Source organism: Panthera pardus, unplaced genomic scaffold (assembly GCF_024362965.1).
Source record: "Panthera pardus isolate Hobbes unplaced genomic scaffold, ASM2436296v1 HiC_scaffold_27, whole genome shotgun sequence".
Taxonomy (NCBI): domain Eukaryota; kingdom Metazoa; phylum Chordata; class Mammalia; order Carnivora; family Felidae; genus Panthera; species Panthera pardus.
In genome coordinates, this window is record NW_026526843.1 from 106,914,061 (window position 1) to 106,932,344 (window position 18,284).

General features: G+C 41.6%; 1 protein-coding gene across 2 annotated transcripts in view; it reads right to left on the reverse strand.

Annotated features, from left to right (window-relative positions):
* PHEX (phosphate regulating endopeptidase X-linked) overlaps positions 1-18,284 on the reverse strand; it is a 229,879-nt gene that overhangs the window by 152,928 nt on the left and 58,667 nt on the right. For both annotated transcript variants that reach the window (XM_019433558.2, XM_019433557.2), the window contains 4 exons: positions 18,107-18,190; positions 16,739-16,884; positions 9,796-9,889; positions 6,991-7,119 (listed from right to left, as the gene is read on the reverse strand). In XM_019433558.2, coding sequence (XP_019289103.1) covers positions 6,991-7,119; positions 9,796-9,889; positions 16,739-16,884; positions 18,107-18,190 — 453 coding nt within the window. The remainder of the gene's footprint in view (positions 1-6,990; positions 7,120-9,795; positions 9,890-16,738; positions 16,885-18,106; positions 18,191-18,284) is intronic.

Below are 18,284 nucleotides of genomic sequence, written 5' to 3' on the forward strand. Positions count from 1 at the left end.
GAGAGAGGTAACACACTCTATTTATAGTGACAATACATCATGGATTCTTTGAGGAGTCCCACTTCATATCCTGTGTATAACTTTCCATAAAAGCAACCTGTTAAATGTTTAGTTAACATGCAGTATTTTTAATTAAACATGGTCTTCCAAATAAGATTAAAAAAACAAGGTCGGTAATAGACAAGGTCCTGATATCTGGTTCTGCAGACTGAGGAGAGAGAATGCAAACATAAAAGGCACAAAATGATATCTCCAGGACATATTTCATTTTGCCTCCAAAGTACTGACAAAGATTTTAAATGTGGGAGATTTCACATAAGAATCTCTTTTTCTGGGCACCTGGGTGACTCAGGGGGTTAAGCATATGTCTCTTGATTTCAGCTCAGGTCATGATCTCACAGTTCATGAGATCGAGACCCTTATCAGGCTATGCACTGACAGCGCAGAGCATGCTTGGGATTCTCTCTCTGCCCCACCCCTACTCACACAATCTCTCTCTCTCTCAAAATAAAATAAACACTTAAAAGAATCCCTATCTCTGACTTCTCTCAAAAAACAAAAACAAAGTTTAAAAAAAAAAAAAAAGCCACACACACAAACCAGAAACCTAGCAAGGCAGACATCTTTCATGAAAATAGCCTGAGCTGAATCCTGGATAGCACATTCTTTCCTATTCACCACTACTGTGCCCCGACACCAAGGTCCAGAGGCAATTACTACTTATCATTAGACTTACCCTGGCTTTTGCTGACACCTAGCCAGCTTTACTCCTATATGTTGTTTAATGTTACTCACTGCCTATGTTTAAGCTTGGAACCCCTGGCTTTCAGCCTGACCAAGTCCTTTGCAACTTCAAGGCACTGAATGCCTTTAACATTAGACTCCACTCCACCCAGTCTATGCGCCAGTGAGAACCAAGATTCCCAGGTGCTAACCTCAGAGCAGCATCTGGAATTTATCTCCTCCTCTAAGATCGTATACCAGGGAACCTGAAACATCCTCACCAAATAGCAGCTTGACTCCAACTCGAAACCCTGGTTCCCAAGCCATGAATCCTGGTATTGCTTGAGTCCATCCCCTCTGATATTAGAGGCCTGCATGAAACCCAGTTGGTCAGGGACCAATGACCCCGCCCTCCCAAACCTGGCTCTAAGCACACTCTCACCCAAGGACTAAGCCCCATCACATGGAACTCAAGGGATCCCTCTTCAATTCTTTAAATAGGCACTGTCCAATATGGTAACTACATGTCCAACACTGTAGCCACAAGTGGCCAATGAACACTTGAAATGTGGCTAGTCTGAAGTGAGATGTGCCGTAAGTATAAAATACACGTGAGATTTCAAACACTTTTAGGGGTGCCTGGGTGGCTCAGTCAGTTAAGCGTCTGACTGGCTCAGGTCATGATCTCACAGTTCATGAGCTCGAGCCCCGCGGTGGGCTCTGTGCTGATAGCTCAGAGCCTGGAGTCTGCTTCAGATTCTGTGTCTCCCTCTCTCTGCCCCTCATCCACTCCTGCTCTGTCTCTGTCTCTCACTCAAAAATAAATAGACATTTAAAAATATATAACATTTATACTTATTACCTGTTGAAATGATAACATTGTGGATATACTTGGTTGAACAAAATATATTATTATAACTAATTCCACTTGTTTCCTTTTACTTTTTTAATGAGGCTGCTAGAAAATGTAAAATCACATATGTGGCTCATATTCAAGTTCTTTTGGCTGGTGCCACTTTAGGTAACAAAGACAACCACTGTCCAAAGAGTTCTGCAACTTCCTATTCTTACTCAACTGGCCTGTCCCACAGCTAGTCCCACATGAGTTAAGGCCCCATCCCACTCTCTGAAAGGCACAAGATTCTTCCAAATGGCCTCTTTGGGTACTTTTGCACTGAACAATTCTCCTTTTTGTACATGCTATTCTTCCCATTTCTAATTAAAATGGTGAAACTCCCATAGTTATGTGTGAGTGAATTAGTCTGAATGTGTATGTGTGTGCCTGTGTGAACACGCACACTTGCTTATGGGAAATGGAAAAGAAATAGCAACTTGGAATTGTGTGTTTTCCCCAGTGAAGAGAACCTTGGTTGGCGGTGGGGGGACGGGCTTTCTCCTCTACAAAGAAAACCTCAAAGTGTACTGCTCAGGTCATTCAGCCAATCCCACCATTAAGAGGCTATAGGAACAGATATTGAGAAGCAGCAAGTCCCTTGGAGGAACCTAGGTACCAGTTTTCAAAGGAAAACTAATCAGTTAAAGGGGGAAAAAAACAAACAAACAAACAAGAAGCCTGGAGGCCCCCACACAGGGTTTGACAAAGTCCATTTCAAACAATGTAAACAAGGAAATTTTCAATGATTTGAAAAACTGCAGCAGTTACTTGCATTAATTCAACAGGCTTAGGTAAACAAAGTACTGCAGTCTGAGTCACCAGCCGACACTGCTCACATTAATCACCAGAAACGGGAGTCTGGTGGTAACTACCTAAGAAAATAAATGATACAAAGGTCTTGCTACTCCAAGTGTGGTCCCTGGACCAGCAACATCAGCACGACTTGGGAGCTTGTTATGCAAGTTCTTAGGTCCTAACCCAGACCTAAGGTAAAAAGATCCTTGGTAAAATGCCATGAGATTTTGCATTTTTACAAGATCCTCATTTGATTGGTGTACACATTATAGTCTGACAAGTACCTGAAATGTAACCTTCTGAATGTATTCATATGCTTAGCGATCTTTTTTGTAAATCAAACAATGGCAGCCTTCCTTCTGAGTTAGAGTCTCTGGAATTTGTCCCACTGGGGATCTTTCTGGGTTTTTTTTTTTTTTTTCTTTTTTTCTCCTTTGGGCTGTAGTTAATAACACAGAATGTTTTTCAAGTAAATCAGTGGTTCCAGGTGGTTCTTGGATGAGAGCCCTGTAACAACGCTATAAAAAGCCAGGTATTTCTCTTATAAGTTTCCAATTTAAGTAGTCCCTGAGGCAAATCGCTCAGCTTAAGGGAGGCAAACAATTTATGTAAAATAGATGAGTATCTGCGTTACTATCCCACCACTTCCATGTCCCGTGTATATCAAAATAAGGGGGAAAAGGGCCAAAATCCAATTTATTTTAGAATATTGCACCCTGACACATGAAAAGGGGAGTGTCATACCAAAACTGAGAAAAACAAATTAATCCACATACCTTTCATATTACTTAAAACACTTCTACTGCCAAAAAAAATACACAAAAACAAAAAAACCCTTCGTTATGCCTTGTTTTTATATCCTTCCCAGAGCTTATAATGTTACCTCTGTGAATATCTGATAAATTCTCAATCCATTTACTCTAAGCAAGGAGTGAAAGAAAACACACAATGGGAATATTGAGTATTTTGAAATAAGACATTAATTCTCCAGTGGAATTATTTGCAAGGAAACTTGCAGGTTCAAACATAGTCTCAAACTTGGCAGAAAATTCCTCCAAAGTATCACAAAAACAGCCATAATCCTGGTAAATATACTTAGATTTATGGTATTCCAAGGCAAACTTCAGGAAATACATAGTTATGTATCGTACGGGCCAAGGGCAAACAGCCCGAAGATGGGCCACTTTGGCAAGATTATTTTTAGTCAAAAGCAATCAAAACCTAGCAGATTCAGAAGAGCTCTTTACCTTACCCCTCAGCTGCCCACATTTACATTGGAAAGGGGAGCCTGTACCTGGAAAACAGTAACAGAGACTCCTCAGTACCTGAGTAATCTATTCGTACAGCAGGGCCACCTTTGTTTTCCAAACATGTCCCTCTCCTGAGCTCAGGAGGTCCTAGAAGCCTCATCTTGCTGGTCTTTAAAATGTCATGTCTGTGTGGATTCTCATATAAAACTAAACGTGGATTTCTCCTGTTAATCTGTCTCATGTCAATTTGATTCTTGGTCCACCTAAAAGGACCTTGAAGGGCAGAGGAAATTCTTCCTCCCCAACCGTATCAACACATAATACCATACAGTTGGTACTATATAGCAGCACATAATACCAACCATTTGAATTGTCATGACAACCGGCTTTATGCGTTTGCCTTTAAACTCAGTGTTTGTGGACCACCTGCATCCAAGTTGCTCATGTATTCGTATCTGAATGACTACAACAGATTGTTATCAGTGAAGGAGAGCAAAATACACCACCCAAAAATACACCTCTTTGGCATACTGTTTTTTGTTTTTTTTTTTTTGGTCTGATTATTTTTGAGAAGGTGCAGACACGGGAATCTCTCAAAACAGAGTCGAAGTTATTCTTTTGTGAGAGAAATTAACATTTATGAGGGAAATCTCCAATGTAAGGGCATCTTCCTCCCTGTACCAGCAAGAGGAGGATGACTCTATCTCTAGAAACTTTGATCAATGGAGAAAGCATGGACTTAAATCTGCAGAATAACCTTCTCTGTGTTTACTGTGCTTTTCCAGGTAACCTACCCAAACCAGCCTGCCCACCCCTGTCCCCACATCTTCTCATCTTTTTCCTTAGCTGGGGATGGTAATTAAAGCCATGGCTTGGGCCATTTCTAGGAGTTCCTCAGTTTTCCTGGGTCTCTTCCTTGTAATTAAGAGATATGCACATTATTAAACTTGTTTGTTTTTCTCTTGTTAATCTTTTATCACAGTGGGGTCTCAAGAATCTAGAGGGGTGGAGGGAAATTCTTTCTCCTCCCCTACACCAGTTAATTGTGCCTTGGTATTTTGCTTCATGACATTTGTAAACCATAATGCATCACAAAGAAAATGCACACACACCCCCCCAAAAAAACCACCGTGGCTAAATCTAAATTTCTAGTTCAAAATATACCCTCTCCTCCAGTGCAGCTGAAACAAATGAAGAAGAACACACCGCGAAGGTGAGGATTCTTTAAATTCATAACCTCCAGCTGCATCTAGACCCTTACTGCCTCTGGGCAACCATATTTCCTCAGTTTACTCACTTTCCTGCTCCCCTGGACAACTATTTCATATCTTCTCCTCTCTCCTCCAACTATAAATCCCAACCTCTGTCCTCAAGTCAAGACTCATACCCTACTGCTTCCTTGACATCTCCAATTGGAATTCTGATAACACCTCAAGTTCAACATGGTCACAACTAACTCCCTGATCTCTCCCAAACCCAAACCTGGTTTCCCACAGCATTCTTCTTCTCGGTTAAGAGCAACTCCATGCTTCCACTGAATCAGACTCAAAGCTCTCACTCTTGGATCCCTTAATGAATCTGTCAGCAAATTATGTTGGTTCTACTTCAGAATATATTCAGAATCTAATCTTTTTCCACAACTTCCACTGCTACCACCTGGCTCAAGCTACCATCATCTCTCACCTGGTCCCTCCAATAGTCTTCTAGCTAGTCTGCTGACTTCTGTCCTTGACTCCCTAGTCTCTTCTCAACACAGAAGGAGTCAACATAAGTCAGGTTACATTAGGCCTCTGCTAAAATGCCTGCATTGGCTCCCCACTGCACTCAGGATTAAAGTCCACAGTGGTCCACAGGCCTTACAAAATGCTACCATCCTCTTTCTACTGCTCTACCTGTGGCACCTACTTCTTACCCTCACTCACTCCGCTCCAGCCCCCTGGCTCTCCCTGCTATTCCTTGAGCCTTCCAGGCACAACCCAGCCATAGGACTTTTGTTTAATTTTTTTAATGTTTATTTATTTTTGAGAGAGACAGAGAGAGAGAGAGAGAGCACACAAGACAGAGAGGGAGACACAGAATCTGAAGAGTAGGCTCCAGGCTCTGAGCTATCAGCACAGAGCCCAATGTGGGGCTTAAACCCATGAATCATGAGATCATGACCTGAGCTGAAGTTGGACTCTTAACTGACCGAGCCACCTAGGCACCTCCCAGCCATAGGAATTTTGCCTTAGCTAATCCTTCCACCTACCACACTAAAACAGACAGATACCACATCTAAGTCTCACATTCTACAAATTTTTGCCAAATGTCATCCTCACAGTGAGGCTTTTTGTGACCACCCTATTTAATCCTACAACCACCCCCCCCCAACACACCCTCACCGTACAGCTCTCCCAATTCCTCTCTACTCTGATTTCCTTTTTTCTTTTTTCTAGGGTTTACCCATCTTCCAACACATTTGTCTGTCCCCCCACTGATCAGACTCAATGATGTCAGGGATCTTTGATCTGTTCTCTGCTGTATCCCAAGTCCCTTAGAACAGTGCCTGGCATATAATAGGTATTCAACAAGTATCTGTTGAGTAGGTGAATGAAACTAAATCTCATGTTTTATTAGCAGAAAGATCTGGTTGGGCCATTATGCGATTACAGCAACTACAAATCACCACAGATCACAGGTACAGGAAAGCTCATTACACTCCTCATTCCTTTTTTGTATATGCTTAGGAATTTCTGAAATAAATGGATTTCTTCTTAAGTTAATGAAAAAATAGACACAGAGCATCATCTCTGAAATAAATGTCAACGTTGTGAAGCTTCCAGAAAACAGCATAAGTAGAAAAAAAAAACCTGCATTTTATTTCTATTTCTAAACCATTTAATAGTTGTTAAATATACTACAAATCACTTCACCTCTGGGTCTCCAGCTTCCTCATCTCTATAACAAAGAAGCCTGATTAGGAAACCTTTACCTTTTGTAATTACACTAGTCTAGTATCTAATCATAAAATTGTCTAGGCTGTCTCTGTTCCTAAGCATTGATTTTACACATTTAACTTCCCCAAGAGAAATTCAGATTCTAGGTGACATGATTTCATGCTTGTTTTCTCACTTCTAAATTTTCTTAATTTTCACGGCTATATTCTAGGTTTGAGTTTTTAGTTAATATTGTACTGTAGGAATTCCTCTTTGAAGCCAAACTATTATTATCTTTCTAGATCCATCACTTCAAGAGCTAGAAGGCTGACACCAGCCTGCTGACCACATCCATATGAGATCTGGTGGACTGCCACTGTTTTTACCAGTTGCGGGGGGGGGCAGCACTTACCATTTCCTTCTTATCTTCCTTGAAGTGCACATCCACAAACATTTTTCCAACAACATAAGGGAGGGCACTTTCGATAAAGTTTACACATTTGTCCCACTGAGGCAACAAAGTCGTGGTCCCCTGAATTACCTGTGGGAAATAATTGATCCAGATTGGGGTTTGCTTGGATAAAACCTTTTGCTGAACAAAATCCAACAACATGAAGAAAACAGTCTACAACACAATGCACACCCCAACCTACATACGTACGTCAGATGGTAGGGCCAATGGTGAAATGACATGAAGAAATAAATTCTGCTTGTCTCTAGTTATATTTAAAAGTGAATGAAAATATTTTGACGGAGAAAAATAATATATTTATCCCTTCCTTTCAATTTTCCCCTTAAATGAAGGATTAGGACAACGGTATAGCTTTTCTATCCAAGTGTCTAGATAGTCTTTAACACCTACTAATAACTGAAGTTATGCTAGGAAAGGTCTAATATCAACCAGTGATCAAAGTTCCTGCCCAGTGAGGGCTTCCCCGCTCTGGGCAGTACACTTACAAGTCCACTGAGAACAGGACCCACTGTGAACAACATAAAAGGCATATTTACATTGTGTCATAGCAAAGGACACACCCAGAACCAAGTGAAAAACAGATGTAAATGCTTTTTCCATCTGTCCCAATTAAGCCATTACAAGAAAACATTTACAAACAAATAAGGAGGTTCCAAAGCAGAACTTGGAAGGTTCAAAGGTTTACTCTTGGTGATGAAAGTAAAGAAATAAATATTGTTTAAATTGCCCTTGGAGGTTCTAAGTTCAGTGCTGGAAATGCAAACTGAAGGCAAGGAGCAAGGAGGGGAGGCGCTGAGCATGGTGGAGGCGCCTCTTCTTTTTTTCTGATTTTTATTTAAATTATTTTTTAAATTTACATCCAAGTTAGTTAGCATATAGTGCAAGGAGCCTCCTAAACAGTGTTCCAGCCAGACTGCTGGTGCAGAGCAGACAGGGTTAACACTAGAATTCATCTACTCCTCCCCTGCCTTCTGGCAACACAGCTCCTCTCACAGGTAAGCAATGAATCTATTTTGAAAATCTCTAGAGAAAGAGATCCTACAACTATCTTTGGCAATTCAAGGTCATATTTAGCACTTTACACTGAAGAAACATCCCTAATCATACCTAACCTCAGATTTTCACACACTACTTCTTTTTTTTTTTTTTATGCTTATTTATTTTTGAGACAGAGAGAGACAGAGCATGAACGGGGGAGGGTCAGAGAGAGAGGGAGACACAGAATCTGAAACAGGCTCCAGGCTCTGAGCTGTCAGCACAGAGCCCGACGCGGGGCTTGAACTCACGGACCGCGAGATCATGACCTGAGCCGAAGTCGGCCGCTTAACCGACTGAGCCACCCAGGTGCCCCCACACACTACTTCTTACACCATTCTCTCTCATTCTTTTCACAGTACAGTTCCAAAGCAGCTGGGTACTATCTTCTATGTGATCCACAGGAGTTAAACACACATACACACACACACACACACACACACACACACACACACACACACACGTTTATATATAAATATAAAATCTACTTCTTTTGTAGCTTAACCCTTGATATGACCTCAAAATATAGTCGGTTTATGCTGTTCGGTACAAAGGTCAATAATCTAGTGACTTTGACGGCCAAAATGTATCCAAAATAATTGTGTTATTGCTTAGTAGTAATGACCCACCAAAAATTCCTGTACTCACTTCTAATAACCAAAACGTCTGTGAAATGAAATCACTGCTTATAAAATTTGTCATTCACTTCTAATCGAGAGAACAATAAATTTAAAATACTTTTTATAAGTCACAAACTAAAATGCAAAGAAAAAGACAGCCACAAAATCATTAGTCCTCTCTTAATTGGAAAATTACACAAAAGCTTCTGAAACAAAAACAAAGTAACACCCATGTAAGTGAAGAGGAAAACAAGTGAAGAGGGAAAGAAGCAAAGATCAAAGAACCAGGTCAGGAGGAGAGAGGAAAAGTGTTTCAGGCAGTTGAGCCAGGTCTCTGAGGCAATTTAGGTCTCTTTGGCCTAGCAGAATTAGGATAAAATCAAAGACTGAACGAAAGTCAAGATAAAGTTAAAGACAAAAATCTATCCCTGAAGATGAAACTTCACCATCTAATATGTTTATCATGTATATTTTGAATATTCAGAATAACGAAAATGAAAAATAGTTACAAACAGATCAACAGATCACTAAGATATATTAAAATTGTAATTAAAGTGACCCAGTTAAAAACATCGGGAAAAATGGGAATAAGTTGATAAGAGGGAGCGGAAACAATACGATGGTCTCTAAGAGACTCTTAAACACAGAGAACAAACTGAGGGTTGCTAGCAGGGTGTTGGGGGAAGGGATGGGCTAAATGGGCAATTAATGAGGGCACTTGCTGAGATGAGCACTGGGTGTTATATGTAAGTGATGATGAGTCATTAAATTCTATTCCTGAAATTACTATTACATTATATGTTAACTAACTTGGATTTAAATTAAAAAAAAAAAAAAACAGTAAGATTGTCCCAAATATTGCCGCAAATATCTTTACATGGCCTCGTCAAAGTACAGCTTGAGTGTGCTTTACAGTAAGTACATAAGGTTTAACTTAATAAAAAGAAATAAAGCAAAAAGAGAAAAAAGTAGAACTTGGGGTGCAAAACTCTCTCTGTCCCATCCCTAAAAATGATTTTTATTGGATTAGTTAATACACGACTGTTCTGGCATGAATAAGTTATCCAATGATAATCTTCTTCAAACTTACCCGCGAGAATTCAAGCCATCTATACTGAAAGCGCCTGCTAAGGTTTGGAATTCTGGAGTAAACCATCCTCCACACCAAATAGTTGGCAATGGTCCTGTTAACAGAGAGAAATGCACATTTATTATAATTAGGCTGATATCGGATACTCTGTAGAACACCTTAGGGAAAACTGTTGGCAAAGCTCCATGGAGGGACCTCTTGCTCATACAAAACTATAGAACTTGTACTTGATAAATGACATAAGAGGATACAATGTCAAAAAGCTCAATCCAAATTGGCCAGCTTTTCACCACTTAATACAGAGAGATGAAATGAAGATTTCAGCCCGAAGCCTCAGCGTGAACATTTTGCTTTCCCTCTCAGGGCACAGAATCCACTGCTGCCTAGTCCTTCAGGTCTAGAAACTGTTCATACCCCGGAATTATTAGGTGACTTGACAAAATGCAGATGAATTCTTACTTTTGGAAACAAACAGAAATACATTGGCTAAAACCACTTATCTAGACTCGCACCCTGGTTCCATACTTACATGAGCTTGAGCTTGTCACTTAACCTTGATCATTTTATCCTTTCTCGTCATACAAGGAGGATGATCCCTATCTTATAGGGTTACTGTGAGGTTAAAATAAATAACAAAACCCTGGATAAAGAGTAAATTCCATACTGTTTGTCGTCATTCTCTTCCAAACATATGAACAACTCATGTAGTGCCTGTAACAGATATTTCTAAAAATCCATTACATTTTGTTCAGTGTCGCCTTTTTCTCTAAGCAAAAGATGCCCTGACCTCAGAAGGATGCGTGATCTGAGTTAATTTCTAACTCAATAGTGATGATGAATTTTTAATGACCCATCCCCTCCTAGCTGTGCCATTACCATGGTGACTAATAACACACATTCCTGGGATGGCTCTTGGGTCACACAGCCATGTAAGACCCATGTGACACGATGATGATATCTGGCCCATTAAAAACAACCCACACTCTCATTTGCATGGCGCTCTAACCCGGTGGATGCGCATTCTCAGCAATTAAATATATTTCACCATATATACCTAGTACATAGTTATTGTAATACTATAAAAATGGTTATTTTAAGGGTGCCCGGGTGGCTCAGTCAGTTAAGTGGCTGACTTCGACTCAGGTCATGATCTCATGGCTCATGAGTTTGAGCCCCATATTGGTCTCTCTACTGTCAGCACGGAGCCCACTTCAAATCCTCTGTCCCCTTCTCTCTCTGCCCCTCCCCTGGTCACTTGCTCGCTCTCTCAAAAATAAACATTTAAAAAATAGTTTTTTTAATTTACATAGAGATATACTAATGGAATAACATATTAAGAATGTTTTTAACAAATACAGAAATAGGAGTTCCAAAAGATAAAATGAATAGATATTTTCAAAAGTCATTAATTAATCCTTCAAATGCTATTAGTTAATTCTTCAAGACACATTATCGACATAGATTAGGCTAATACAACAATAACGTGGATATAAAGCCACACTTCATATGGCTGTCTTGACTATTTCAAAACATTTTGAACAAATATATGAGCTCTCTCTCCCTCTCTCTCAAAATAAATAAATAAACATTTAAAAAAGATTCAGCTTTGTGAGAGGAACAGGGATGGAGCTGTGCCTAAAGACTAGAAGGTATAGGACTGTGAGGCAGGATTATGAACTCCGGATGGGCTAAATAATTAGGAATTGCTTGTGTATTGGAGAAAATGGTGAGCAGGGTCATCACTCGCAGAGACAGGCACAAAGTCTGGCCACAGAGAAGACAAGGCAGGCAGCACTCAGGGCCCAGTGTCTCGAGTGTCAAAGGAGGCGAGCCTGACTGACCCCAACGCCAGGTCTCCACGTTTCCCCTAGGCACAAGAGCTATGCTGGATCCACAGGTGAAGAGTAGAAGGAGGTCTGTGGCCAGCAGATACGCTTACATGAGTTCAGAAGGTACTCCCTCGAGGGACAATGATGAGTGAGATTCAGTGGGGAGGTTGTTGAGATAGGCCTGACGGTGGTTGCTGAAGAAGCAGTGTGGTGCAAGTATGCTGGGGTTTGAGAAGCACGGGCACTGCCACTATAGGAGAGGTGTTCTTGAGCCTATCTTACATATAAAGAAACTTGAGGCCTAGAACCATTAAGTAACTCCTCATGACCACATAGTCAGTGCATCTCCAACTTGGTAGGAACACTTGAGGGGTTCAAAAAGTCCAGATAAATGCCTAGGCCACTTTAGACCAATGAAGTCAGGACCTCTGTCTAGGGTGGGATCCACCATAAATCATGTTTTTAAGTTTCCCCCAGCTGAGTCCAATGTGCAAACAAGGTGGAGAACCAGTGTAATAAGCAATGGAGGCCAGACCACATAGAGGTGTGTCTACCTCGAAAGCCTGTGTGCTTTTCCCGTGCTACACAGTGATAAATTAATGCGTCTAATTCAACAAAGATTTCCTGGCCAGTCAAAAGACCCCAGATGCTTTGCAGAAATCTGTGGGTGCGAAAAAGGAACAGCGTGTGAGGCCTTCATGGGCAAGGCATTACTAAGACGACAGTGTAACAAGACCTCCGTGAGCTGGAAGATGGAGTGCAGGGAAGCTCGCACAGCGAGACAATGGTGCTGATGAGCTGCTCCAGTGCATTATAAATATACCGACGGAGTGCTAGAAGCGCAGCTTTCCAGTGCTAATATTACCACGCCAGAAACAGATCTGACCGTAATGACTGAATCACTGCCACCTAATGCTCACATATATCAAAAAACAAAACAAAAATCAGATTCAGCAACAGTCCTTCAAAATAATACATAATATCTTTTTTTTCAAAAAGCATTTGCAGCAGCATGGTAATTTCCCCAAATGGCAATAAATAAAACAGAGGAAAGTAAAACATCTCGGGAGAGAACCCGCCAGTAAGAGCGCAACATGAAATAACTTCCCAAAGCCTCTGACTGGGAATAGATTTTTGAAGAAGCTTTTGCTGTCCTTTGTCAATTAGTGACAGATTACATTTGCTTGCATTTAAGAGAGCATTAAGTGCCTTTTTTGAGCCTCATGACAATGCTAGGGGATGGTTATTATCCTCATTATCAAGCAAAGAAAACAGAGTTCAAGGGACTAGCAATTACGTGGCAAATCCAGAACTAACATTTGCTCTTCAGGTCCTCTAAGTCAAACTACCTGAGGTAAGCCAAACAGGTTCTTCTCAAAGCTTCTCAAAGCCAAAGAGACCTTCCCAAATCCTAGAGACTGCTCAAAGGTACACTTAAGGCAGTGGTTCCAAAGTGTGCCCCCAGACCAGCAGCTACAGCATCACCTGAGAACTTGATAGAAAATCCCTAGGCCTCACTTCAGGTCTAATCAATCAGAGCTATGGGATGGGACCTAGCAGTCTATTTTAACAAGCCCTTCAGGGAGTGCTGATGCTTGTCAGGCTTGAGAACCACTGGTCTAGGAAAACTCTATCTCCTCATCTTTCTGCAAACACAGCTAAACTAGGACTTTCTAAATCCCAGATCAGTGCTTCTTAAACTTTCATGTGTACATGAATCCCCTGGGGATCTTACTAAATTGCAGTAGGTCTGGAGTGGAGCCTGATTTCTGCATTTCTAACACTCTCAATCCAGGCCCATATTGGTCTCCATGGGTCATACTTTGAGCAACAAGGCCCTAGATCACCCTCAGCAGCGCTGAGCCCTGTAAGAGGTCCACATAACAACACATTTTCCAGGTCAGCCTCTACGACCCTATGTTCATTAAAAATCATCTCACTGTACACCGTGCTTGCTTTATATTAAACTAATACTGAAGACAGGAAAGATCACAGAGGCTTGGCAAAATCTCCAAGGGTTTGCTTTAGGCCAGCCTGCTTAAAAAACAAAACAAAACAAAACAAAACAAAGCACTGATGCAGATGATCTCTAGGAGACTAGGTCTTGCCAGGAAGACCCCGAGAAAAATCTCTATAAACCCATCTTTCCTCGGCCTCTCCCCTCCTTCCATTTTGCTCCTCAGACCAAATTAGATGGTTGATTGTCTGAGGTAGCCGTAAGTCTGGAGTCGGGGAAGATCTGATGGGAAGACAGAAGGGGAGGGACATCTGCAGCACCTCTCAACCAGTGACATACCAGTAAATGTTTCACAACTGGCTTTCCAAGAGGGGGAAAAAAAAAAAAAAACACTTGCTTTGTAGAATTTGCCGATTTCCATGGTGTGATTATTCCCACCAGAGTTGATTTCAAACTGTTCACATGAGATCACTCAACAGTGAGCTAGGAAGAGACGGGCATAACTTGAGGGACCTAGCACATCACAGCGTCTTCTCCCCCTTTCCACCTTGACCGCCAACTCCTTTTCACTACAGGCAGCTTCCATCTTGTGCCTCCAAATGGCCCTGCCCTGGCCACCGACTCCCTGAACTGCAAGGGCCAATGCAGCCTCTGGCACCACCTCTGGGAGATGCCATTGCTCTAGTTTTGCACCATGCACCATCATTTGCCAGGGAGCGAGTGCCACTGCCCCACAGCCATTGGGTCAGAAGGAAAACCCTAATACCACGAGGCTGCCAGGGGGCATGCTGTAAGAGGGGAAGCAGCAGTCAAGCAATGACCAGCTGATACCAACCCAGGATGGCCTTTAACCAGGAAATGCCAGGGGAACTGTCTCCAAAACTAGCAGTGAAATGTCGGAAAAGGGTCTCTTTTCCATACAGGGACATGTATGTAAGAGACAGGACGTAGAAATGAGGGTGGCCCAGTTTAGAATCTCAGCTCTACCTCTGCATCAAGGTATGTGCTGCAGAAATCCCTTTCCCTCAGCTTCTTCATCTATAAAGTGGGAACAAGACTTGGTTTTTTTTAAGATCAAAGATAACTATTGGGGTGCCTGGGTGGCTCAGTTGGTTAAGCGTCTGACTTCGGCTAAGGACATGATCTCACGGTTTGTGGGTTCGAGCCCTACGTAGGGATTTGTGCTGACAGCTCAGATCCTGGAGCCTGCTTCAGATTCTGTGTCTCCCTCTCTCTCTGTTCCTCCCCCACTGATGCTTTCTCTCTCTTTCTCTCTCTCTCTCTCTCTCTCTCTCAAAAACAAACAAAACATTAAAAAAAAAGATCAAAGGTAACTATTAATCATAATGGTGGTTAACATGAATAAGTCTTCAAAGGTAGTGACATGATGGGGAAAGATAGGGTAAAATAGCTAGAGAGGAAAAGGTTAGGACTTGAGATCTCTGAATGTAGAAAAAATATATATATTTTTAAACAGTGCTGGGAACGTCTGACCATGAGAAAAACTCCTTCAGGACTGACCATGAGAAAAGCTCCCTCAGATGTAAAGTTTTTCCTAAAATTGTAACAAACACTACCTACTCCCCCGTCATGTTTCCCACAGAAATGAACAACTCAGCACCTACAGTTATCAGGTCAACAAAGAAAAAAAGGGGGGAGGGATGGACCACAACCCTATAAAATAAAGTCCTTTGCCCATAGTCAGGGGTCCTCACTTTCGAATGCCCCCTCTCCGGAAAGAGAGCTTTTGTGCTATTCTTACTTCTGCTATTCTGGCTTTTTAATAAACTTTTGCCTGCTGCTAATTTTATTTGGTGTCCACCTCTTCATTCTCTGAAGCAGCTAAACAGTGAACCCTGGGTACTGAGGTAAAAATCCTGCAATGGTAAGAGTCCCCCGCCAACAAAACAAACCACTAACTGAAAGACTCTCCTGGGGTTCTCTTGGAAATACGGATTCTGGGGACTTGCCTCAGAACTACTGCATCAGCCCCTGTGGAGGAGGGGCCTCGGGAAAGAGGCCCAAAGAGGCACTTTTCCCAAGGGCCCAAGTGACAAGGTGATGCTGCCAGCATTGCTGGTCTAGGGAGCACACCTTGAATAGCCAGTCTCCACCCCACACAGACACTTACCTAGCTCTAGACTCAACTTTCACTTGGAAAATTTTCATAGGATCACTGCTTATCTCTAAGTGGCAGAATTTTCAGTAGATTTATTATCTCTTCTCTCCCTTTTCTGTATGCTTTCCTCAATGAACACATATTCCCTCTCTCATGAGAAAATATCATCTTAAAAGGAAAAGCAGCTCTTCCAAAGTGTTGAAGTGTTCCCACCAGTAGGGATGGATGCTGAAGTTTATTTCTAGGATTTCTGCAGGCGTCTTTTCTTTTTTAACATAAGTCCCGGCAAGATAGCCTTGTCTGAGTCCAAATAAGAAAATATGATTTTTAATTATGACCTGGCAATTAGCCTAGTAAACTGCCTTTGAAAATGACTTGACCATTCTGTGCTTCATTTTCTGTAGTCAAATCTGAATGGCTTCATCAAGATGTACAATTCTCTTTCACGGGCGTTTTCAGGATTTCCTTGTTTTGTAGTGCTGAAGTAGCAAAGCAACAAATTCTAAAAAATGCCTTAAAATAAGGAAAACCGGACAGTTCCTGAAGTTGTTTCATCCGTCCAATTTTTCCACGGCTGTCAGAGTACTCTTATTCAGCACAGGGGCTTCAGTAATATTGCAACAAAGGGACTTAAAGGCTAAACAAAAACCAAAAAAAAAAAAAAAAAAAAAAAAAAGGCAGCAAAGGACAAAGAATGAACTGGAGAAAAAAAGATATTCATATAGAAAGCTCAGAAAATAATATCGTTATATAACTAGTTCCCAAAACTAGGAAACAATTTAGGTTTTCAGACAGAAAATATGGAGAAAGATGAGAAATAAGGAGCAAAAACATTGTGTATTTGCTGCTATCACAGCACGTAAATTACATCAGATGATCATTTTAGCCAATTTGTCACAAGGGGCACCACGATTTTCCCTAAGACTCTTTTGGTGTAACTTTCTTTAACAACAGTTATACCAAAGATATTCGAGGAAAGGCTTTATAATGTAAAAAGAAAAACAAAAGTCACAATAAAATGCAAAAGAAAGTTCTTACTTCTTCCGCTCAGAGCCTAATATCCTAAACAAATCCTTAAAGTACTGCGGGACACGGACAACCACGTTCTCTGAAGGGTCAATGTCTTTCAGACCCGGGTAGAGTCTAGAATCGATGACCTTCTTGATGTAGCCCAGCCAGTCAAACTGAGGAGAGAGAGAAAAACATCGACTGAGAGAGCATCTGTTGGGCAGCAACCAAGGAGAAAGGCAAATATAGTTGGCTGAACATAGTCCATCGCTTATAATGGATTTGTGACCAAAGTTAGAGATGTAACTGCTCAAATCTACAAAAGAAATGACTAGTCACTGCCACCCAGACCTACTGCCTGAATCATAGATTCCACATGTGCTCTGTACCATCTGCCCAGACAGCACACCCCCTCACATGGTGACAGGCACAGTCACTCACTCCCTGGCCCCTCCGGCACCCTCCCTCTCTCCTTAGCTCTCGCTCCTTCATTCTCTACCCCCACCTGGACTCCTTCCTCCCACTCCTTTCCCCACACACTCCATCCTTGTGCTTACCCTCACCCCTGCCCCCTGCACCCATTCACTCATGTCCACACACAGATGCCCCACATACTACTGGCCTCCCCTCTGGTGCAGCCTTTCTTACACAGGGAAAAATAGGCAGCAACAACAAGTAACATGTGTCCCGTCTTCAGAGCATCACTAACTTGGTGCTTTTAACTGGCTACCCCAAAAGTCATTTCTTGTCTTTTTCTTTTTTTCCTCCCTTTCCTGTATCCACTATTGAAATGGAAAACCAGTTAGTCACTTGTGGCCTCCCCTGTAGGCAAGGGATGGCCATGGTTCCCAATCTTACTCAAGAAATAAAGGGAAGATATGTGGGAATATCCTGGCAAAGCTTCATGGTTTTTTGTTTTTTGTTTTTTTTTTTCCTGCTAAAAGAGACAGACATGGCTATCCTGGCCCTTCCCCTTTCTTCCTGACCTGATGGCAGGTGTGAAACGTGGGGCTGTGGCAGTCACCTCGCAACCATGAGTCATCACACAGGAAGTCAAGAAGCCAACAGACTTAGGAGAGTGGAGTGGAAAGAACAAAACGTTGGTCTTTGACAACACTGTTAGCCAGCAAGAGCAATACCAACAGCCACCTACGTTTAGACTTTTGTCATGTAAGAAAATGGGCTTTAAGTTTTTAAGCCACTCCTGGGAAGGTTTTCTGTTTCATACAAAAGAAAGCATCCTGAGGCACAAAGGATATCCTATGTGGTGAGTGACAAATAGGATGATAACCAATAAGACTGGTAGGTTTCACAAGGCAAAAGTTTACACACACATGATGCAAAGTCGCTCGTAAAATGATCAGTTAAGATAAAATTTCCTAGATCATTTTCACCAACCTGAGGAATCATAGCACTCAGCTGGGAAATGTTCATTTTGTTATACATGGCCTCACTGGTTCGGTTTTCATGTGGAATCATTATCTGTTGGAAAGAGGCTTTGGTTATTTTTTCAAACAAACCATTTCTTGATGCATGACTACTTTCTACATGTGCCAAAACATCTGCCTAGTATCAT